We start from the raw sequence: 18977 nt of genomic DNA on the forward strand, positions 1-18977 counted from the left end.
GGGGCAGTGCAGAAGGGCACAGCCACCCGGGGAGTCCTGTAGCACCAGCTCAGAACCTGCTACATGCATAGGCCCTGGCATTTTCTCTGAGGTTTCACACGGTACACAAGGGAACACGCATACAGGTGACCATCACAGCCCTGCCTGTGATGGATAGCAAAACGCTGGAAACGACTAAGCATCTATCGAAATAGAATGGATATGTGGATTGTGGTACATCCCTATGGTGGAAAACCGTTCCCACTTACAACAGTTGAACCAGGGCTTCATGTGTCAATGTGGATAAACCTCATTACAATTTGTTGCGTGAAATTAGTAAGCCAGTACAATTCCATTGGGTGGAGAAAACACAGATGATACCATTCAAGGATGATACACACAAAACTGATTACAGTGGTTACATCTAAGTGAAGGAGATTATGGGTGATGGTCAAGGGAGATTACTTTCAACTACAATCATTTATTTTCTTTAATTAAAATATATTCATTTGTGATGTTTGTAACTACAATTTCAAAAATGTAAATGCAAACACCCTTGGGAGGAGTAACACACAAAGTTAAAAGAAAAGAAGCAATGTTCTGCAAAGATGCGCTTGCGTCATGGTCCAGGTGCCCCTCTGCACTTGCGTCATTGTCCAGGTGCCCATCTGCAAGTGAAGGGCAAAAGCCTCCATTACCTTTTTGTTTCCCAGGTGACAGTTCCTGGGGGCAAAGGTCATTTGAAAGTTTGGAGGAAGCTCATTATTTTCCAGACTGGTTTAGAAAAACCCTTACATGAGAGGTACCCACCACACCAGGAGGTTCCTCAGCCAAGCAGAAGCAGACGGTAGAGAGAACTGTTTGGGTAATGTGTTTTTTTAGGATCTGGAGGTAGGTCTGATACTGCAGAGCTGATTCCGGGATTATAAATGCTTACCACACCTCAAGGCCAAGTTGATGCCCTTGGGGAATGGAAATTCCATAGCTGGGAGCCAAGGACTTGACTTTTCCCACACCCTAGGTTTCAAGTCTTCAACATATCAGAAACACATCCCTTTTCAAACCACTGATAACATTCCTGAATGAGACTTGGAATTTGAAGAGCTCTGTATCAGGACTTGTGCCATAAGCACTTTCTTATTTGACTTTTACTTGACCTTCAAGATAATTTTTCTCCTTTTATGTAACCCTAAAAGAAAGAAAACAAGACTTGGGGTCCCTCCCTTTACCCTCCTCCCTGCAGCTTCCTATGCATGCAAAGAAGCATACAACAACTTTTCTCTCTATTAGGGGACATTCAGCGCCTGGTAGGCAAATCTCTAGGTTAGAGGCTTCTAAGCAGACAGGCAGAAGGAGATTGGACTCCGCAGACACTGTTTCTTTGTAGTCCCAGGTCTCTGCTGCTGGTGATGAAATGGTCTCTTTCCAGGATGGGAGGTATATGAATCCGTTTTAAGTGTCTTTTAGTATCAGCTCTCTGGTTAATAACAAATGCCATTAATATAAAGAGATACTTTGTTATTTATTTATTTGTTTGTTTATTTTATTATTTTTTTTTTTTTGAGATGGAGTCTCTTGCTGTCACCCAGGCTGCAGTGCAGTGGCACCATCATGGCTCACTGCAGCCTTGAACTCCTGGGCTCAGGTGAGCCACCAACTTCAGCCTCCTGAGTAGCTGGGACTACAAGGCACACGCCGCCATGCCCAGCTAATTTTTTTTTTTTTTTTTTTTTTTGGAGATGGAGTCTCACTCTGTTGCCCAGGCTAGAGTGCAGTGGTGTGATCTCGGCTCACTGTAACCTCCATCTCCTGGGTTCAAGCAATTATCTTGCCTCAGCCTCCTGAGTAGCTGGGACTACAGGTGCACGCTGCCATGCCCAGCTAATTTTTTGTATTTTAGTGGAGACGAGGTTTCACCGTGTTGCCCAGGCTGGTCTCAAACTCCTGAGCTCAGGCAATCCACCTGCCTCAGCCTCCCAAAGTGCTAAGATTATAGGCGTGAGCCACCGCTCCCAGCCAATTTTTTAATTTGTTGTAGAGTCAAGGTCTCTCCATGTTGCTTAGGCTGGTCTCAAACTCCTGGGCTCAAGTGATCCTCCTGCCTCGGACTTCCACAGAACTGGGATTATAGGCGTAGGCTACTGCACCTGGACGAGAGATCCAAGAGATCGTTTAAATAGGAAGAGGATTAGAGAGTATTTAGGTGCCTATTGAAGTGTTTTATTTTGTTTTTGAGATACAGTCTTGCTCTGTAGCCCAGGCTAGAATGCAGTGGTATGACCTCGGCTGTCTGCGACCTCCACCGCCTGGGTTCAAGCGATTCTTCTGCCTCAGCCTTCGGAGTAGCTGGAACTGCAGGCGCACACCACCACACCTGGCTAATTTTTGTATTTTTAGTAGAGATACGGTTTCACCATGTTGGCCAGGCTGGTTTCGAACTCCTGACCTCAGGTGATCTGCCCACCTCAGCCTCCCAAAGTGTTGGGATTACAGGCATGAGCCACCATGCCCAGCCTATTGCAGTGTTTTAATCTCATTGTCCATTTTATTCCTCCAATGACCTTCCCTTGATATCATCAGCCCTAGCTTTGGGGGTTTAAGGATGAGGGCACCCAAATGGGTCGCCCAAGGTGACTCAGCCAACCGGGGCCCGAGACAGGATTTAAAGACAGGTTTTTCTGAGCCAAAAGCTGGTATGCTTACCTGTACTCCCAGCTGCCAGGTCACCAGTCAGAGCTGCAAGCCAGACTGCCTCGAAATTTCACAAGGTTGCTGCCTGAAGAATGGCCCTTTGGATGAGGTCCCCGCCGACTGAGAAATTACGCAGAATGATTACAAAATGGTACAAATTACTGTAGACTCCTGCACCAGACTGGAACTCGGCAGGCCCAGCCTTGCCCAGCCCCAGCCCTGGGCGTGACCTCAAAGGGCTGGGAAAGAACTTGGGCCTTCTCCAGTTGTTCTCTTGCCCTTGGCCAGGATGCCAGCTCTTATGCAGGAGAACTCAGGTGAACACCTCGGGCTTCTCAAGGTGTGTTATGCATGAATGCAGGACGAGGGAGTGGACCCAACCCCTGGCTTGCCTTCCTCTCCCTCTTGTGGTCACCAGCACCCCCTTTTCTTCCCTGGAAGTCCCCAGCCAGGCCAGCAACCCACTCTCTCCCAGCTTCTAAAGGCAGCACATCACCCCTCTGTCCTGCTGTACATGCCTGCAGGGAAAAACAAACACAGGCAATGCCCTGGCGAGCTCTCAGTGGTGGTCTGCTGCGCTCTATGAGGATAGGTGGCTATCCCTTGGGTTGGGGTCTTTGTTGCTGCTTGTGGGGTTTTCTGGGAATGATGTAGCTGTGTAGGGTGTTTGATGTCTCACCAACTTTGTGCCTTGCCAGCCTTGTGCTGTCTGACCCTCTGGCTGCACTGAATCACAGCCATGTGGCTCTGCCTCCACTTTCCCAGGTGTCCACAGCCGAGCAGGGCTGTAGCGAGCGGCACTCACTCACCAGCTTTGCAGATATGTAGACAGCCCCTCCCCCTGCTTGCAAGAATTCTGCACAGGTACGGGGATGTGTTGGAGGCTGGGGTTGTGTAAGTGGGTCTGGAGAAACTTCAGTTAGTAGCACCAGTTTTTTGTGTTTTTGTTTTTGGGTTTTTTTGTGTGTTTGTTTTGTTTTGTTTTGAGACAGTCTGGCTCTGTCACCCAGGCTGGAGGGCAGTGGCTCAATCTTGGCTCACTGCAACCTCTGCCTCCCGGGTTCAAGCGATTCCCCTGCCTCAGCCTCCCAAGTAGCTGGGATTATAGGTACATGCCACCATGCCCAGCGAATTTTTGTATTTTTAGTAGATAGGGTTTTATCATGTTGGCGAGTCTGGTCTCAAACTCCTGACCTCAAGTGAACCACCCGCCTCAGCCTCCTAAAGTGCTGGGATTATAGGCGTGAGTCACCACACCGGGCCTGTAGCACCAACTGCTATTGGCTTTGACATGGGAAAGCTGACATTAAAACTGGTCTCCTTTGTTGGGTGACAAGTTATTTCTGCCCTCAAAGAAGGAAATTTTGAAGAAGCAAGTGTAAGGGATGAGATCGAAAGTCTGTGAGAATTAGAAACAAACAAATAAATCAACACAAACTTGTCCAAAAACAACTTTAAAAAACACGCAAAATCCCTTCAGTGGGACAAAATCCAATCCCCAGACGGGAAGAAGTGTTTTGTGATGCTAACTGCTGCTGGCGGAGGGCCCAGGGGGTATATACACATGATTCTGAGAGGGAGGACTGGCCCTGGAACACTAAACTCCGGTCCATTCGTGAGATTAAATCCCTCTGTGCTCTGGGACAAGTGAGTCAGGACTGAATGGAAGGGGAGGGAAAAGCTGGTGCGGGGGGAGGTGGGGCTGGGGGGATTCGGGGGACCAAAAAAAAAAAAAAATCCCCACATCCAGCAGGGAAGGGTCCACAGCAATCCAGTCAAGTGCAACCTCTGTGCTTGTCCACCCTCGTGCCTTGGGGTCATGGCGCCTTCCTCTGCATGGCATGATTGGTGACTTGGCATGGGAGTGCTCCTGAGTGACAGCCACAGATTGTAGCTTCTTGTGTGTGGCCAGATGTAGAGAAGGAATCAAGGAGGAAACTTGGAGGTCTGGAGATCCAGCCAACAGCATCGGCAAGAGTGGTACCCAGACAAAAACAGCCTGGCTGAAGGGAATCAGCTGCTGCCCATTCCGATGAGAATCAAGGCCATTTGGGGTTTTTATGTCCAAATCAGTATGGTGGTTGTGAAGGTAACCAAAGTGTGGAGAGGGAAATGTACCCAGTGACGGGGCTTCCTTCTGGGGTGGGAGTCTTCTCTTTGAGGTTTGCCAGAGGCTGTGGCCGGCCCTCCCTCACAAGGCCCTCTGCTTCTGGTGGGTGTGTGGCCCTCCTGTTTGGGGCCACAGCCACAGTCCAGAATGAAGCAGGGCCTAGTCCCAGGGTGGTGGGACTTCAGCAGAGCTGCCCAGACTCCCCTGAACCCCTTCCTTGCTTCTACCTTTTTAGTCCCTTCACTCCTTCCATTTTCATACACACCACCCTTTCTTTGTCTTGGTTTCCTAAAATTTTGGTTACAAAGCACGTTAAGCATACAGAAAACCACACATGACACTAAAATACCCATCACTCAGCGCTGTCAAATGTCATCGTTTCGCCATTTCATTTTAAGAGATAAAATCTTGCCAGGCACAGTGGCGCCTGTCTGCTGTCCCAGAGCTTTGGGAGACCAAGGTGGGAGGATTGCTTGAGGCCAGGAGTTCAAGATCAGCCCGCGCAGCACAGCGAGAAAGTGTCTCTACAAAATAAATACATAAATAAAATCTCACACGTGACCGAGCCGCTTGGCCTGTGAACACTTTCATCCATTTCTCCTGTCTAGAGGTAACCACTATCCTGGATTAGGGTTATAACCCTATACATATTGGGATAGCTTTTGTGCCTATGTGTATATCTATAAACATACAGTACAGTTGTGCATGTTTTTAAAATTTTAATAATATAACATGTAACAGTATTTTATTTTTAAAATTTTTTTTATAGAAACAGAGTCTCACTATGTTGTCCAGGCTGGTCTCCAACTCCTGGTCTCAAGCAATTCTCCCACCTTGGCCTCCCAAAATGCTGGGATTACAGGCATGAGCTACCACATCTGGCCTAATAATATATTTTTAAACTTAACATAGACAAAATAGTATCCTTTCAACATGTTATCGATATAAATATTATTGAGATATATTTTTATTTGTTAATTTGTCTTGTCATAGTTATACATATTTTGGGGTGTACAGGTGATATTTTGATATATGTATGTAATATGTAATGATCAAATCAGGGTAACTGGGATATCCATCCATGTATCTTTTTCTTTGTGTTGGGAACGTTTGCATGGTTTTAAACTTCATATACTGAATGTGATATTTCTTGATTTGCCTTTTTTTGCTTTCAAAAAAAGCCTTTTGAGCTTTTATGTTTATGCATGTGTTCATACATACAGTTCCGGATCATTAATTTTTAACTGCCATGTAGCATTTTATACTTCAATTAATTTATCTATTCTCCTATTAATGGACCCATAGGTGCTCTCACAAATAATGGTGCAACAAATATTCTTGCAAAGGTATTTTTGTGCCCACGTGCAAGTTTAGTCTCTAAAGTACACATATAGGTTTGTGTATCTTTAACCCTACAAGATGTTGCCAAGTTGCTTTCCAAAGTAACTTTGAGGTCAATACACCTCCAGCAGTGTAAGAGGTGCCATGGTTTGAATATGCTCTCTAAGACTCATGTTGAAATTTAATTGCCATTGTAATGGTATTAAAAGGTGAGATCTTTAAGAGATCATTAGGTCATGAGGGCTCTGCCCTCGCAAGTAAATTAATGCCATTATCTTGGTAGTGGGTTAGTTTTCAAAGATGTGGTTACCTGTCAAAAAGAATGAGCTTGGCCGATTTCCTCTCCCTGTCTCCACTCACTTCTGCCTTCCTCCATGGGATGACCCTTACCAGATGCCAGAATCATGCTCTCGGACTTTCCAGCTCCCAGAACCGTGAGCCAAATAAACTTCTGTTCTTAATAAATTAGCCAGTCTGTAGTATTCTGTTATAGCAACAGGAAACAGAGAAAGACAAAGGGGATCCTGTTTTCCCACATCCTAGAATATTTGGCATTGTCAGACTTTTAAAAGAAACTTTGCCGCAGAGATATGTATAAAATAGAATCTCCTAATCATTTTCTCTCTCAAGGCCCCAGTGCTTCTGGAAGCTCCCCCTCTGGTCCTTACTGCAGTCACAGGCACCGAGGGGATGGATCAAGCATGAAGGGCTTGGCTGGCTTCCCTTCTTCTGACCCTCTAAGTCCTGGGAGTATCCATAGCTATCTGCTGGGTCCCCTTCTCCACTGACCTCTCTCCTTAGATAATCTGTCCCTGCCACAGTGCTTTAGAATGCCAACCACACGTGCCAGTGACTTCCAAATGTAGAAAAATCTCCTTGCAGAGTGTCAGAAGCTACTTCACAGATTTATTTGATGGCTGATAAGCAACTGAAATAAAATTTAACCTGCCCAAAGTTCAACGTGGTTTCCTTCTCAGGTCTAATTCCTCCCCATTGCTCCCATCTCAGTCAAGGGCAATGCCGTTTATTAATTGCTCAAACCACACACTTGGGAGCCATCCTTGATTCTTCTCTTTCCACCATCCCCACATTCAATCCATCAAATTATATCAATTTCTATGTCAAATAGTTCCTAAATTCCCCCCTTCTTTCTAGTTCCACTGCTACCACCTTGGTCCAAGCTATATCATCTCTTGCCTAGACCACTGTAGTTGCTCCTAGCTGGTCTTCCTGTTTCTCGTCTCACCCTTTCCAACCACCTCAGTGCCAAGGTGATCGGTTTAGACCATAAAACACTTATAAAATGCCATTCCTCTACTTAAGACCTTCCAGTGGTTCTTACCACAGAAGACTCAAAGTGATGAATGCTATGATCTAGAAGTTGGCAAGATCTGATCCCTGCCTGCTTCTCCTCCTGCACACCTTCCTCAGCTCCAGAACTTTCTCTCCATGTGGAGGGCTCTTCCTTTGATCTTTTTATGGCATTCTTGTCATTCAAGGCTCTATCACTTAAAAAAGACCCACCCGCCCTGGTCCATGTGGCCCCTTCGTTGCTCCCACAGCATTACCTTCATCTGTCTTCATTCTGGAACTGCTCAGTGCTTGGTTCTGGTGTCTTTCTGCCCCACCAGACTCTCATCTCCAGAACTGAGATCTTCTCAGCTCCACTCCCCATTTGTAGTGCCTGGCATGAAGCAAAAGCCCATAAAAGTCGAAATAATGAGTGAATAGATGAGGTCACATTTTAGAACAAGCTTTAAGCACAAATGAAGTTTCCCTCCCAGAGTCTGGGTGGGATAAAAGCTACTTGAGACAAGACAACATTTCTGTTTAGTGAGAGCAGTGGTTCTCAAACTTCTTAGCCTCGGGACCCCTTGAGGCTCTTAAAAATTATTATTATTGTTGTTGTTATTTTGAGATGGAACCTCACTCTGTCGCCCAGGCTGGAGTGTGGTGGCATGATCTCGGCTCACTGCAGCCTCCACCTCCTAGGTTCAAGTGATTCTCCTGCCTCAGCCTCTGGAGTAGCTGGGACTTACAGGCGCCTACCACCACGCCCGGCTAATATTTTTTGTATTTATGTACAGATGGGGTTTTGCCATGTTGACCAGGCTGGTCTTGACCTCCTGACCTCAAGTGATCCGCCTGCCTCAGCCTCCCAAAGTGCTGGGATTCCAGGCATGAGCCACTATGCCCGGCCAATGCTCTTAAAAATTATTCAGGACCCCAAAGAACTTACGTGTGTGTGAATCATATCTATAAATAGTTGCTATATTAGAAATTTAAATGAAGAAATTTTAAAATGCTTATTTTAAAACAATAATGGACCTATTACATGTTAATGTAATAACGTTTGTATGAAAAATTACTATGTTTTTGTAGATGTAAATAACATTTGTATGAAAAATTACTATGTTTTCAAAAAAATAGTGAGCAGAGTGGCACCCTTGAGAACAGCTACTCTACACTTACAGTGCCTAGTACGCGCTGGGAAAGACTCTGTTGAATGAGTGAATAGGAGAGCGAAAGAATTTAGACCAGTCTGAAGGGTCAGATACAGGTGCACGGATAGGTGGGGATCTGAGAGGGGGCCGCCTTTTCCCCTAGATGGCCCTGGGGCCCACTTCCCTTCCTCCCTACTCACCCACCCCAGCCTCACTCAGTCCTTTCTCCTCCCTTTCCCCAACAATCTTCTCTCCACAGCAGTGCAAAAATAGAACAAGAAATCATTTTGATGTCTTCAGAAATCAGTGTGTATGCTGGATATGTCTTTTCAAGAAGCTCATTTCTATAACCAAAATAATGATTGTATGAATTTCAGTCCTTCAAAGGGGGTTCCTTTGGATTGTTTCCCTTGCCGAATGGATATTGAGGCCCGGTTTTGGCAGGATGTATTTATTCTGTCTATATTCATGTTGAGAAAGCTAACTGGGTGTTATATTATCTTCCTTATTACAATACTGAAACCTAACAAACTGGATATCATATTCTTTTCCTTATTACAATACCGAAACCTAAGTTCTTCCCCTTTCTAAGGAGAAGCTGCCTCCTCCCCCTTTATTTTTTCCTCTGGCCAGAGGAAATTCACAGAGCCAAGATTTAAAAAAAAAAAAAAGACATAGAAAAAGATGGTCATCTCTGTTCCTACTGAAGAGCCTGAGCTCCCCGGGCGCTGTGGGCATGCCACGCCTCTCCACTTCCTGACGTCATACTATTTTTGTCTTTGAATAGCTCATTGACACAATTGCCTCGGAGATCGGAGAACTGAAACAGGAGATGGTGCGGACAGATGTCAGCCTGGAAAATGGCCTGGAACCCGCTGAAACCCACAGGTGACCAGAGACACGGTTAGGTGATGGGTGCGAGAAAGAGATCGAGTGAACCCTGGCACTGCCAAGGGCTGACTTGCAGTCACTCCTCAGAAGTCCGGGAACTGGGAGTGTGGTGGCAGCTCTAGATGAAATCCTCTGTAGGAGGTGGGAGTGGCCTAGGAACTAGTTGTCTGCTTGTTTCTTTTAATCACTTTGAAGGCACTTGAACTTTACACTCTCTCGATTCCTCCTGGCACCAGAACCCGGAAACCTAAAATTGTCTGTGCCATATCCACCTACTCCCAATGATGGAAACAGTAACACAGCGAGATCCAGCGTGTGCAAAGTAGAATTCAGTGTAGCCGTGTGAGTCTCCAGAAGGCTTACAGGGGAGCCGCTAAAGAGGATGGACTCATTTTGCATTCTCAGGTCAGAAAAAACCCCAGCAGTCTCCAAAACCATTAACCTGAAAAGCCATTTAGCGATTGGAAACTGGATGTGGTTGTAAATCAGATACAAAGGGAAGACGGCGTGCTGTGCTGTTGAAGCCGATACCTGTGCAAGTACTGCACGCTGTCTGAATAGGAGGCAAGGGATTAGTCTGTACCTGGAGAAAAGGGGTGCGAAAGTCGGGGGGTGGTGGGGAGTTGAAGGTGACCTCTTTCAACTTTGATGCTAACAAGATAACAATATAATGGCTGTAAAAAGGCACAGACACTTCGTGTCTTAGAGGCCAGATTCATTAACAGCTTCCCCTTTCTCCCAGAAAGTGGGGCTGAGCCTGCCTGGAGCAGTGTGAGGCTGATTTATGGAGTGGGTTTTGCTTGCGAGTCATGCAACAGGCAGGCCAGCCAGATGGTTCTGGTTGTCCAGGCAAGTTTCAAACCAGCCCGACTAGTTCCCCGCCATACGCTGAGGGGAGAGAGCACCATCCCTTCCAGCACTTCGCAGCTGGCAGGTGGTACTTTGACACCCGATGTCTCTGGGGGAACAGCACTCACCCTTAATTCTCTGTGCCTTCCCTTTCCTTTCCTTCTCTACGAAACGATGGGGGTGAACCAGATGGTCCCCTTGCTCCTTTCAGCACACCCAGCATTCTATGATTGTCCTTGACCTCAATGTGAAAGTCTTATTTTTTCCCCGTAAACTAGACAAATGCACGATGATTTTCAGGTAGTGACTCTCTGCCTCACCTCCAGAGTAGTTTCAAACATCGTGGAACTTTAGCCAGGGAATTTCTCTTTATCCTGTGCCTTGTTGAGCTAAAATTTAATTGGGAGTCTAGGCTGATAACAACAGAAAAGAGAGCTTTGGTAGCACTGATTTCTCTCATAGCCAGGAAAGGTGGCTCTGTGAGATCAACCCCAAGCTCCACAGATGACAGACACCCGGACACAGAGCGGCAGAAACCCTTCCCCTGCATATCAGCACGGGGGATTTTAGGGGTGTAAGAAGGACGTTCTGAACATGTGAGGGGCCATCGAGATCTTGTTTTCTGACTCCGGTGGATATTAGAGTGAGAGCCGGGTGGTTGCTTAATCTTTCACATTTCCTTCCATCTGTTCCTTTTCAGATGTAAGAATAACTGTAAGCAGTCCACAATAACCTTTTTTCCCAGATGAATGTCACTTTGAATGCTATGTTGCTTAATTCATGAATTGATAAATTTGCGGAGGCATTTTACTTGGCTTTTTTTTTTTTTTTTAACGGAAATGAAAGAGGAAAAAGCAAGATGAGTTGTCTTTATTTAACAACATAGGTCATGCTGGCCATGTGGCAACACTGTTCATGTTAAACTACTGTTCTAAGTCGCTTATAGCGACTAACTTATGGAATCTTCCTAACACTCCTAGGAGGGAAAGCTCTTTGGGTCTGCATTTGACTGATGTGGAAACTGTGTGCTGTGGGCGAAAAGCTACATAGTTTTGACTTATGTGCTAGAGTCTCTTGCTGATTTTTAAGAAGTAGTGGTTTTGCTTTTAATTTCTCCATTTTATCCAATGGAGCTGTCAGGAGGGCCAGTTCAGTTATTTCCAAGATCAAGGAAAAGCATAGCTCTGGCCACAATTCAGCCTGGCACAGAGCAGCAGCCAAAGGGGAGAGGAGGGAAGAGGAAAGCAAACCAGTAGGTAGCAGAGTTGCTTTCAGCAAAACCCCTGCAGAAGGAAGTAGTGAGCACCCCCAGCCCCTGGCTCTGCACATCTGATGGCTGCGGGAAATGCACGGCAGTCAGCTTGCTCTGCGCTTCATACTCTGTGACTGTGAGCTGGGACAGGGAGTCGCCTATCCCACCACAGCCACCACGAAATGTCTATGGTTCCTTAGTTGATGGAATACCAGATTAAGCACCAAGCTAGTCCCCTAGGTTAGGAATCACTATTCCTCTAGCTGTGTTAATGTTTGGTTGCTCTTTCGTGGTTAACATTGGGAAAACCTTGATCTTTAACTTTTTCTTGTGCCATGGACTCCTTCTCTGAATAATCTTTTAAATGCATAAAATAAGATCTATAGGATGTCATGGGAAAAGCAATTATAGTGAAGTCCAGTGATCAGAAGATTTCAGTGTGTGTTTCAGCGTGTGCTTTCATGGCATAGGCACTTTTTTACACGTGACAGGCATAAATGACACAATCTCTGTAACAGCTGTGATGACGGTGAAACCTCTGTGGTTTCTGTTGGTGATAAAGTCACAGGTCTTGATAATACTACTGTGGTTTGTTGCCTACAATCAAAATGGAAGGAAGTTTATTCAGAATGAGGCTAGGGAAAGTGAAGATGTCAGTTTTGGCCTGGTGGCCAGTGCCCACTTCCCAGCCTGTCTCCTGTCAGCGTCGTCTGCCATGGTCCATCTGCCCTCCTTTTTGGGACACTTGCTTGGCTTGACTTCTGGGACCCCACACCTCCCTGGGATCCTCTTAGCTGTCCTGCTGCTGCCCTCAATGCCCTGACTGGTTCTTCTTTATCTCCCTGAACTCCAGCCCTGGAGAACCCAGAGATCACACTTTGAGCCTCTCCTTTTCTATTTTTTGTTTGTTTGTTTTGAGACGGAGTCTCACTCTGTCACCCAGGCTGGAGTTCAGTGGCACAATCCTGGCTCACAGCAGCCTTGACCTCCTGGGCTCAAGCGATCTTCCTGTCTCAACCTCCCAAGTCGTTGGGACCACAGGTGCCCGCCACCATACTCAGCTAATTTTTTTTAAAATTTTTGATAGAGATTGGGGTCTCTCTGTGTTGCCCAGGTGGGTCTCAGACCCCTAAGCTCAAGGGATCCTCCCACCTCATCCTCCTAAAGTGCTGAGATTACAGGTGTGAGCCACTGCGCCCAGCCAAGCCACTCCTTTTCACTCTTCACACCTCTCCTCTCTCCCACTAGCTTTGTACAAGGTACTTTAAAAAATATCTGTGCCTCAGTATTCTTACCATTAAAATGGGCATAATAACAGAGTTACCTCACAGGGTTGTTGGGACGATTAAGTGAGTTAATAGCTGTCAGGGACTCAGCATGGTTCCTGACACATGGTAATAGACACACTATATGTAGTTTTAAAAAGAGGTCTGTGGAGTAATTTCCTAGCTTATCCCACCCGGTCTTGTGGCTCTGATACCATGTATACATTGGTTATTCCCAACTTATACTCCCTTGGCTGATCCTCTCTTTGAGTCCAGAGGTTGGTAACCAACTGCCCACTCAGGCAGGGTTCCTTCACAGGTGCGTTCCTTCCTGAGTCTTTCCCGTCCCAGTCACCATGCCTCCAGCGTCTTGGGCCTTGCAGTCATCCATGATGCCTCTATTCCTCTCATAACCGCCCTCCTCCCATCCATCTCCAAATCCACGCAGCTCTACATTTTATTTTTCTTTGAGACAAATCTCGCTCTGTTCCCCAGAGCTGGAATGCAGTGGTGACATGATCTCAGCCTCCGGCAACCTCTGCCTCCCAGGTTCAAGCAATTCTTGTGCCTCAGCCTTCCAACATAGCTGGGATTACAGGTGTGTGCCAAAATGCCTGGCTAATTTTTGTAATTTTAGTAGAGATGGGGTTCTACCATGTTGGCCAGTCTGATCTCAAACTCCTGGCCTCAAGTGATCCACTCACCTCAGCCTCCCAAAGTGCTGGGATTATAGGCGTGAGCTGCCATGCCTAGCCTCTACCTTTAAATAGACACAGGATGGAACCACTTCTCACCAGCACCACTGCAGTGGCCCCTGCCTGGTGCCTCTGCTTCCACCAGTTCCACTTTCTCCAGGCTATTAGCGAAGCAGGACAGTGAACCTTTTAGTTCACCTAAGTCCAAGACACAGCTCTCCTTTGTTCAAAGCCTTTTGATAATTTTGCATCTAAAACCAAAATTACTACCATGGCCTTCAAGACCCTACAAGATGTGACACCCCAGCACCCCCTCCTCCGCCATCTCTTCTCTAAGAGTCTCTCCCCATCACTCAGCTCCAGTCCCACTGACTTCCTTGCCAATGTGGCTCCTGTCTCCTGGCCTTCGTACTTGCCGTTCCTTCTGCCTGGCACATCCTTCCCCAGGAAGCCTTCACCCTTAAGCCCTCCTTTTCTTCTACCTCCTTACCTGGCTTTATGTTTCTTCATAGAACTTGTACAGACAGGACGTATACTCACTTGCTTCCTGTCCATTTTTTTTCTTTTTTTTTTCTTGGAAACAGACTCTCACTCTGTCACCCAGGCTGGAGTGCAATAGTGGCATGATATTGGCTCACTGCAACCTCCACCTCACGGGTTCAAGTCATTCTTGTGCCTCCAGCCTCCTGGGTAGCTGGGACTACAGACACACGCCACCACACCCAGCTAAGTTTTTGTATTTTAGTGGAGACATTTCACCATGTTGCCCAGGCTGGTCTTTAACTCCTGAGCTCAGGCAATCCTCCCGCCTCGACCTCCCAAAGAGTTAGGATCACAAGCATGTGCCACCACACCTGGTCCATTTGTGCATTTTCTGCTTCCCATCACTAGAAGGTAAGCTCTGTGAGAGCAGGGGCTGGGTCTGTCCTTCACCCTGGGATTGCAGTGCCAGGGACAGTATCTTTCGTAGAGAATGCACTTGCTAAGTATTTGTTGAATGGATAAAGGAAAGGTGCCAAACCCCTTAGCGATTTTACAGTATTTGTGCATCAGAGACCTCTTGCAGGGGGCCACCAACCGGTGCATAAAAAAATAAAAAGTTGAAAATGTGTGACAGGCCCAAGGCTTCCACCCTAGCAAAGAAATAGGGCAGAGGCCCTTCCCCCAGTCTCCAGTCGTGCCTCCTCCACCAGTTCTACCATGAGCTATTTTAATCTTTGGCCAATAGAGTAGGAGCTGATTAAATCTCCCTCCATGCCTCTGCTAATCTACTAAATAGAAGCCCATAAACCAGGGGCGAGACTGAGGGCTTCTTGCTCCTGGTCCTCTGCTCTCTCCCAGTGCAGTTTCCTGCTTCCTCTCTCCGCACTGCATCCCTCCAAAGACAGGCGAGTACGGGAACATAAAGGTGTTTCACTCCCCTCTCCCTCCCGCATGATTTCACAGTCCATTTTCATTTGGGGGAAGCAGGCCTCTTTTGGGTAGGCCCACCAGGCCTGAGGTAGGTTCCACTCTCATCATCACTTGAACCCATCCCCTCTAGGCTGACACAAGTCTCTAAAGATCACTTTGTCCTCAGGCAGAACAGAGGGATCCGCAGAACAACCTCCCAAGCTATTGTCTGGGCCCAGGCTGCCTGTTCAGGATCCCTGGGATCCTGGCTAGAGCAGGTCAGTGAGGGCTGTGGCTTGTCCCTTCCTCCACTCTCCTGTAGCCATCACTCCTGCTGCCACCTCGCTGGTGTCCTCTAGCCCAAGTGGATTGCTGTGGGATGCCTGCGGTCCCATGTCTATACTCCTCCTGCCCCACCACAGAACCGGACATGACACATGGAATTCAAAAATTCCTTGGCCAGCTCTTCTCAATGCTACAATGTAGCAGCTGGTCATCACCTTTGGCCTCTTCTGGGAAGCTCTGAGCTTCTCAGTGGCTATGTGACAACATTGACAAACCCAGATGGCTCCTTCCTTGGACAATCGTTCACTTCTTCACTTGCCCAGAGGTGAGAACTGAAGATGAGAAGGGAAGAATGGTGGTCGCAGCCTGGGGAAAAGGTGCCCAGAGCTCCACTTCCTTAAGTCTCAAGGGGGACAGTTGTGACCACATTAGCTACTCTGTGGCTTTTTGAACCAGGCCCACCTTCACTTAGTGCTGCTTTTTAAATAATTTTCCACTGAAGTAAAACATGACTCAGCAAAATTCACAAATAAGCATCCAGCTAGATGAATGTCCACAGAGTAAACACATCACACGTCGATGGCTTTACTGACAAACCTGTTACTGCTGCAGGGCAGGCCGTGTAGCAGCAACAGGTATATGGTGAAACATTTTCTGGTTATGTCACCGAGGATTCACTACTATGATTACTTTTATCAATTTACCCCCAATCCCCTAGAATATTTCCATATTTCAGCTCAATCAGGAGTGTCGCGAACATGATTTCAATGAATTCTATGAGGGTTGACCAGCTCTTTGCTACACTCTTACCAATGTAGCAACCACTAAACTCAAATTAAAGAAAATATTTTAGCTGGGTGTGGTGGCTCACACCTGTAATCCCAGCACTTTGGGAAGCTGAAGTGGGTGGATCACGAGGTCAGGAGTTCAAGAACAGCTTGGCCAACATGGTGAAACCCCGTCTCTACTAAAAATACAAAAATTAGCCGGGCATGGTGGCTTGTGCCTGTAATCCCAGCTACTCAGAATGAGGCAGGAGAATTGCTTGAACCTGGAAGACGGAGGTTGCAGTGAGCCGAGATCAAGCCACTGCACTTCAGCCTGGGTGACAAAGTGAGATTCTGTCTCAAAAAAAAAAAAAAAAAGGCCGGGCGCGGTGGCTCAAGCCTGTAATCCCAGCACTTTGGGAGGCCAAGACGGGCAGATCACGAGGTCAGGAGATCGAGACCATCCTGGCTAACACGGTGAAACCCCATCTCTACTAAAAAATACAAAACACTAGCCGGGCGAAGTGGCAGGCACCTGTAGTTCCAGCTACTCGGGAGGCTGAGGCAGGAGAATGGCCTAAACCCAGGAGGCGGAGCTTGCAGTGAGCTGAGATCTGGCCACTGCACTCCAGCTTGGACGACAGAGCCAGACTCCGTCTCAAAAAAAAAAAAAAAAAAAAAAAATTTATTCAGTGGATCCTATTTATCAAAATACCAAGACAGTGGAGCCTGAAGATTTACACAACCTAAGGAGGGAAAAAAGTATAAACAAGTGAGTCTCATGTAATGAAATGGGACATAATAGAATATGTCAGATGAATACAGGAGGATAGCAGATGTCCCGAGAACCTCAGGTGGGAAGCAGGTACCTCTAAGTCAGAGGTACATCAATTTCATTAATGAGTGAGTAAGAAGTATAAGATCAAAAATGCCCTAAAGAGCTGTTCAGTGTATCTTGACTGGTGGTATCTATTATCTTTAGGAAGGTTTTTAAAAGGGACGTTTAAGATTTCTTTTTTGATGGCCAAAAGTAAAACACGTACGTGGTGGAAAAAGCACAACGCAGAAAATCAAAATAAACAGCACCCTGACCCCGACCCCACCCCCACTCCAAGATAAAACCATTTTTGATTGTTTGTTTGTTGGGTTGGCTGATTTAATTCTTTGCTTTGATGTGTATCCTTCTGATGTTTTTGCATTACAATCCATTTAAATGGTAGATCATGTACAATTTTTCGCTGAGTTACAAGGGTGTTTTTGATCATCCTGGAAATGCAGTTTCCTAGAAATTGATTCTGTTCTTGTTGATGGGTAGCACCTTCCAAAGTAGTGGCTGGCTTATCTTTTTATAGTAAACCTTGGCCACACAATGTCTCCAGCAGCATATTGGAGCTATTCTGTGTTCTGTAGGCTTTGCATTGCTGCTATATTGGCAGTTGGTTCTGCCATAAAATATCTGCTTAGTTAGAATTCATCTGCTAGGAAATAACACCAGTGCAACCCAAAGCAATTAAATACTAGAAACTGCCAATCCATGGAACGCTTGCCTTTCCGTGAAGCAGGGTGCATGCCCTGGGCTCAAAGGGCATCGGGACCAAGACTGGTGCCCGCCTGGCTCCTTCTTCTGCCTGTTTTCAGCTCCAAGGGCAACCAGGACAACAGGTTCTTTGTTCCTCTTTCTTATTTTTACAGGAATGAATAAAAGCTTCTGCCAGCATTCACTCCATATCTGGCCTTTTCATCTCCAGCTGGAGAGTCAGCGAGAGGAAGTTTTGGGCAAAATAGCCACCACTTTTTCTTACCTCCTGAAAATGGCAGTGTCTCCCCGGAGGCAGACATGCGCTTTTGTTCCCATTTCTGTGTCCTCTTCTGCTGGGCCTCTGTTGATAGAATTTAAAAGTGATCAAAGGCCCTAAAAGTTTTTCAGAATAGTCCTCCCGTGACACACTCTTACAAATCTTTTTTGAGGAAGTTGGGCCTCCACCCTCAAAAAGCAGCAGCTCTTCTCCATGGAGAAATAAAATCCGTAACCCCAAATATGCTAGTGATTTTTTTTCCTTTTCAAGTTTAATGGGACCAAAAAAAGGCCTTGAGGAATTAAGTATGCACTTGCTTGCTCTAGGGAAACTGCATAAGTTGGAAAACTGGACCCAGGACCAGTTTTATCAATTTCTAGCATTTTGATCTCAAATAAGGAGATAAACTGGATGGCCACTGATAGCCCTTAAAACTTGGCTAAATATGCAGTGGTCCTTCTAAGACAATCCATTTCCCCAGGCTTTTCTGTCACTAGTCTTCCCATATGGGGTGGTGGGTAACAGGTTTCTTCTGCTCACCTGGCCATTTCCATGCTGTCAACTGTGTTAGCCAGGCCAGGGTCCTGCTGTGTCCAGAATGGATTGGGGTTTCCCTGCTTCTCTAGACTAATAGAATATTACAGAGACATGTTTAATTCCATTTCAAAATTCTTTTCTTTTCTTTTCTTTTCTTTTCTTTTTTTTTTTTTTTTTTTTGAGACGGAGTCTCGCTCTGTCGCCCAGGCTGGAATGCAGTGGTGTAATCTCCACTCACTGCAAGCTCCGCCTCCCAGGTTCACGCCATTCTCCTGCCTCAGCCTCCCGAGTAGCTGAGACTACAGGCGCCCGCCACCGCACCCGGCTAATTTTTTGTATTTTTAGTAGAGACGGGGTTTCGCCGTGTTAGCCAGGATGGTCTTGATCTCCTGACCTCGTGATCCGCCCGTCTCGGCCTCCCAAAGTGCTGGGATTACAGGCGTGAGCCACTGTGCCCGGACTTTTTCCTTTCTTTTTTTTTTTTTAACCTGTAACTAGACTCAAGTTCTGAACTTCAAAATTCCAAAGAAATATTTTTATGTCTGAAGGTGTTAAGAAATCATTAGACATCAACTTCTAGGTATTTTTGAATTTGAAGTTTCTCTGGGTATTTTTTGTTTGCTCTCTGTATGTGTATGTGTTTAACACAAATTGGGATTGGTCCTGTGTCAGAGATTTTTAGT

The 18977-nt window shown here is 46.3% G+C and overlaps 1 protein-coding gene across 9 annotated transcripts in view; it reads left to right on the plus strand.

The window, feature by feature from the left end:
• Positions 1-18977, plus strand: part of RIN2 (Ras and Rab interactor 2) — a 252644-nt gene that overhangs the window by 174323 nt on the left and 59344 nt on the right. For 8 of the 9 annotated variants that reach the window (XM_037993964.2, XM_007961294.3, XM_007961303.3 and 5 more), the window contains one exon: positions 9353-9453. In XM_037993964.2, coding sequence (XP_037849892.2) covers positions 9353-9453 — 101 coding nt within the window. Of the gene's footprint in view, positions 1-9352; positions 9454-9692; positions 9862-18977 lie in introns of those variants that run through there. The other variant, XM_007961338.3, reaches the window with a different exon arrangement.

Source organism: Chlorocebus sabaeus, chromosome 2 (assembly GCF_047675955.1).
Source record: "Chlorocebus sabaeus isolate Y175 chromosome 2, mChlSab1.0.hap1, whole genome shotgun sequence".
Taxonomy (NCBI): Eukaryota; Metazoa; Chordata; class Mammalia; order Primates; family Cercopithecidae; genus Chlorocebus; species Chlorocebus sabaeus.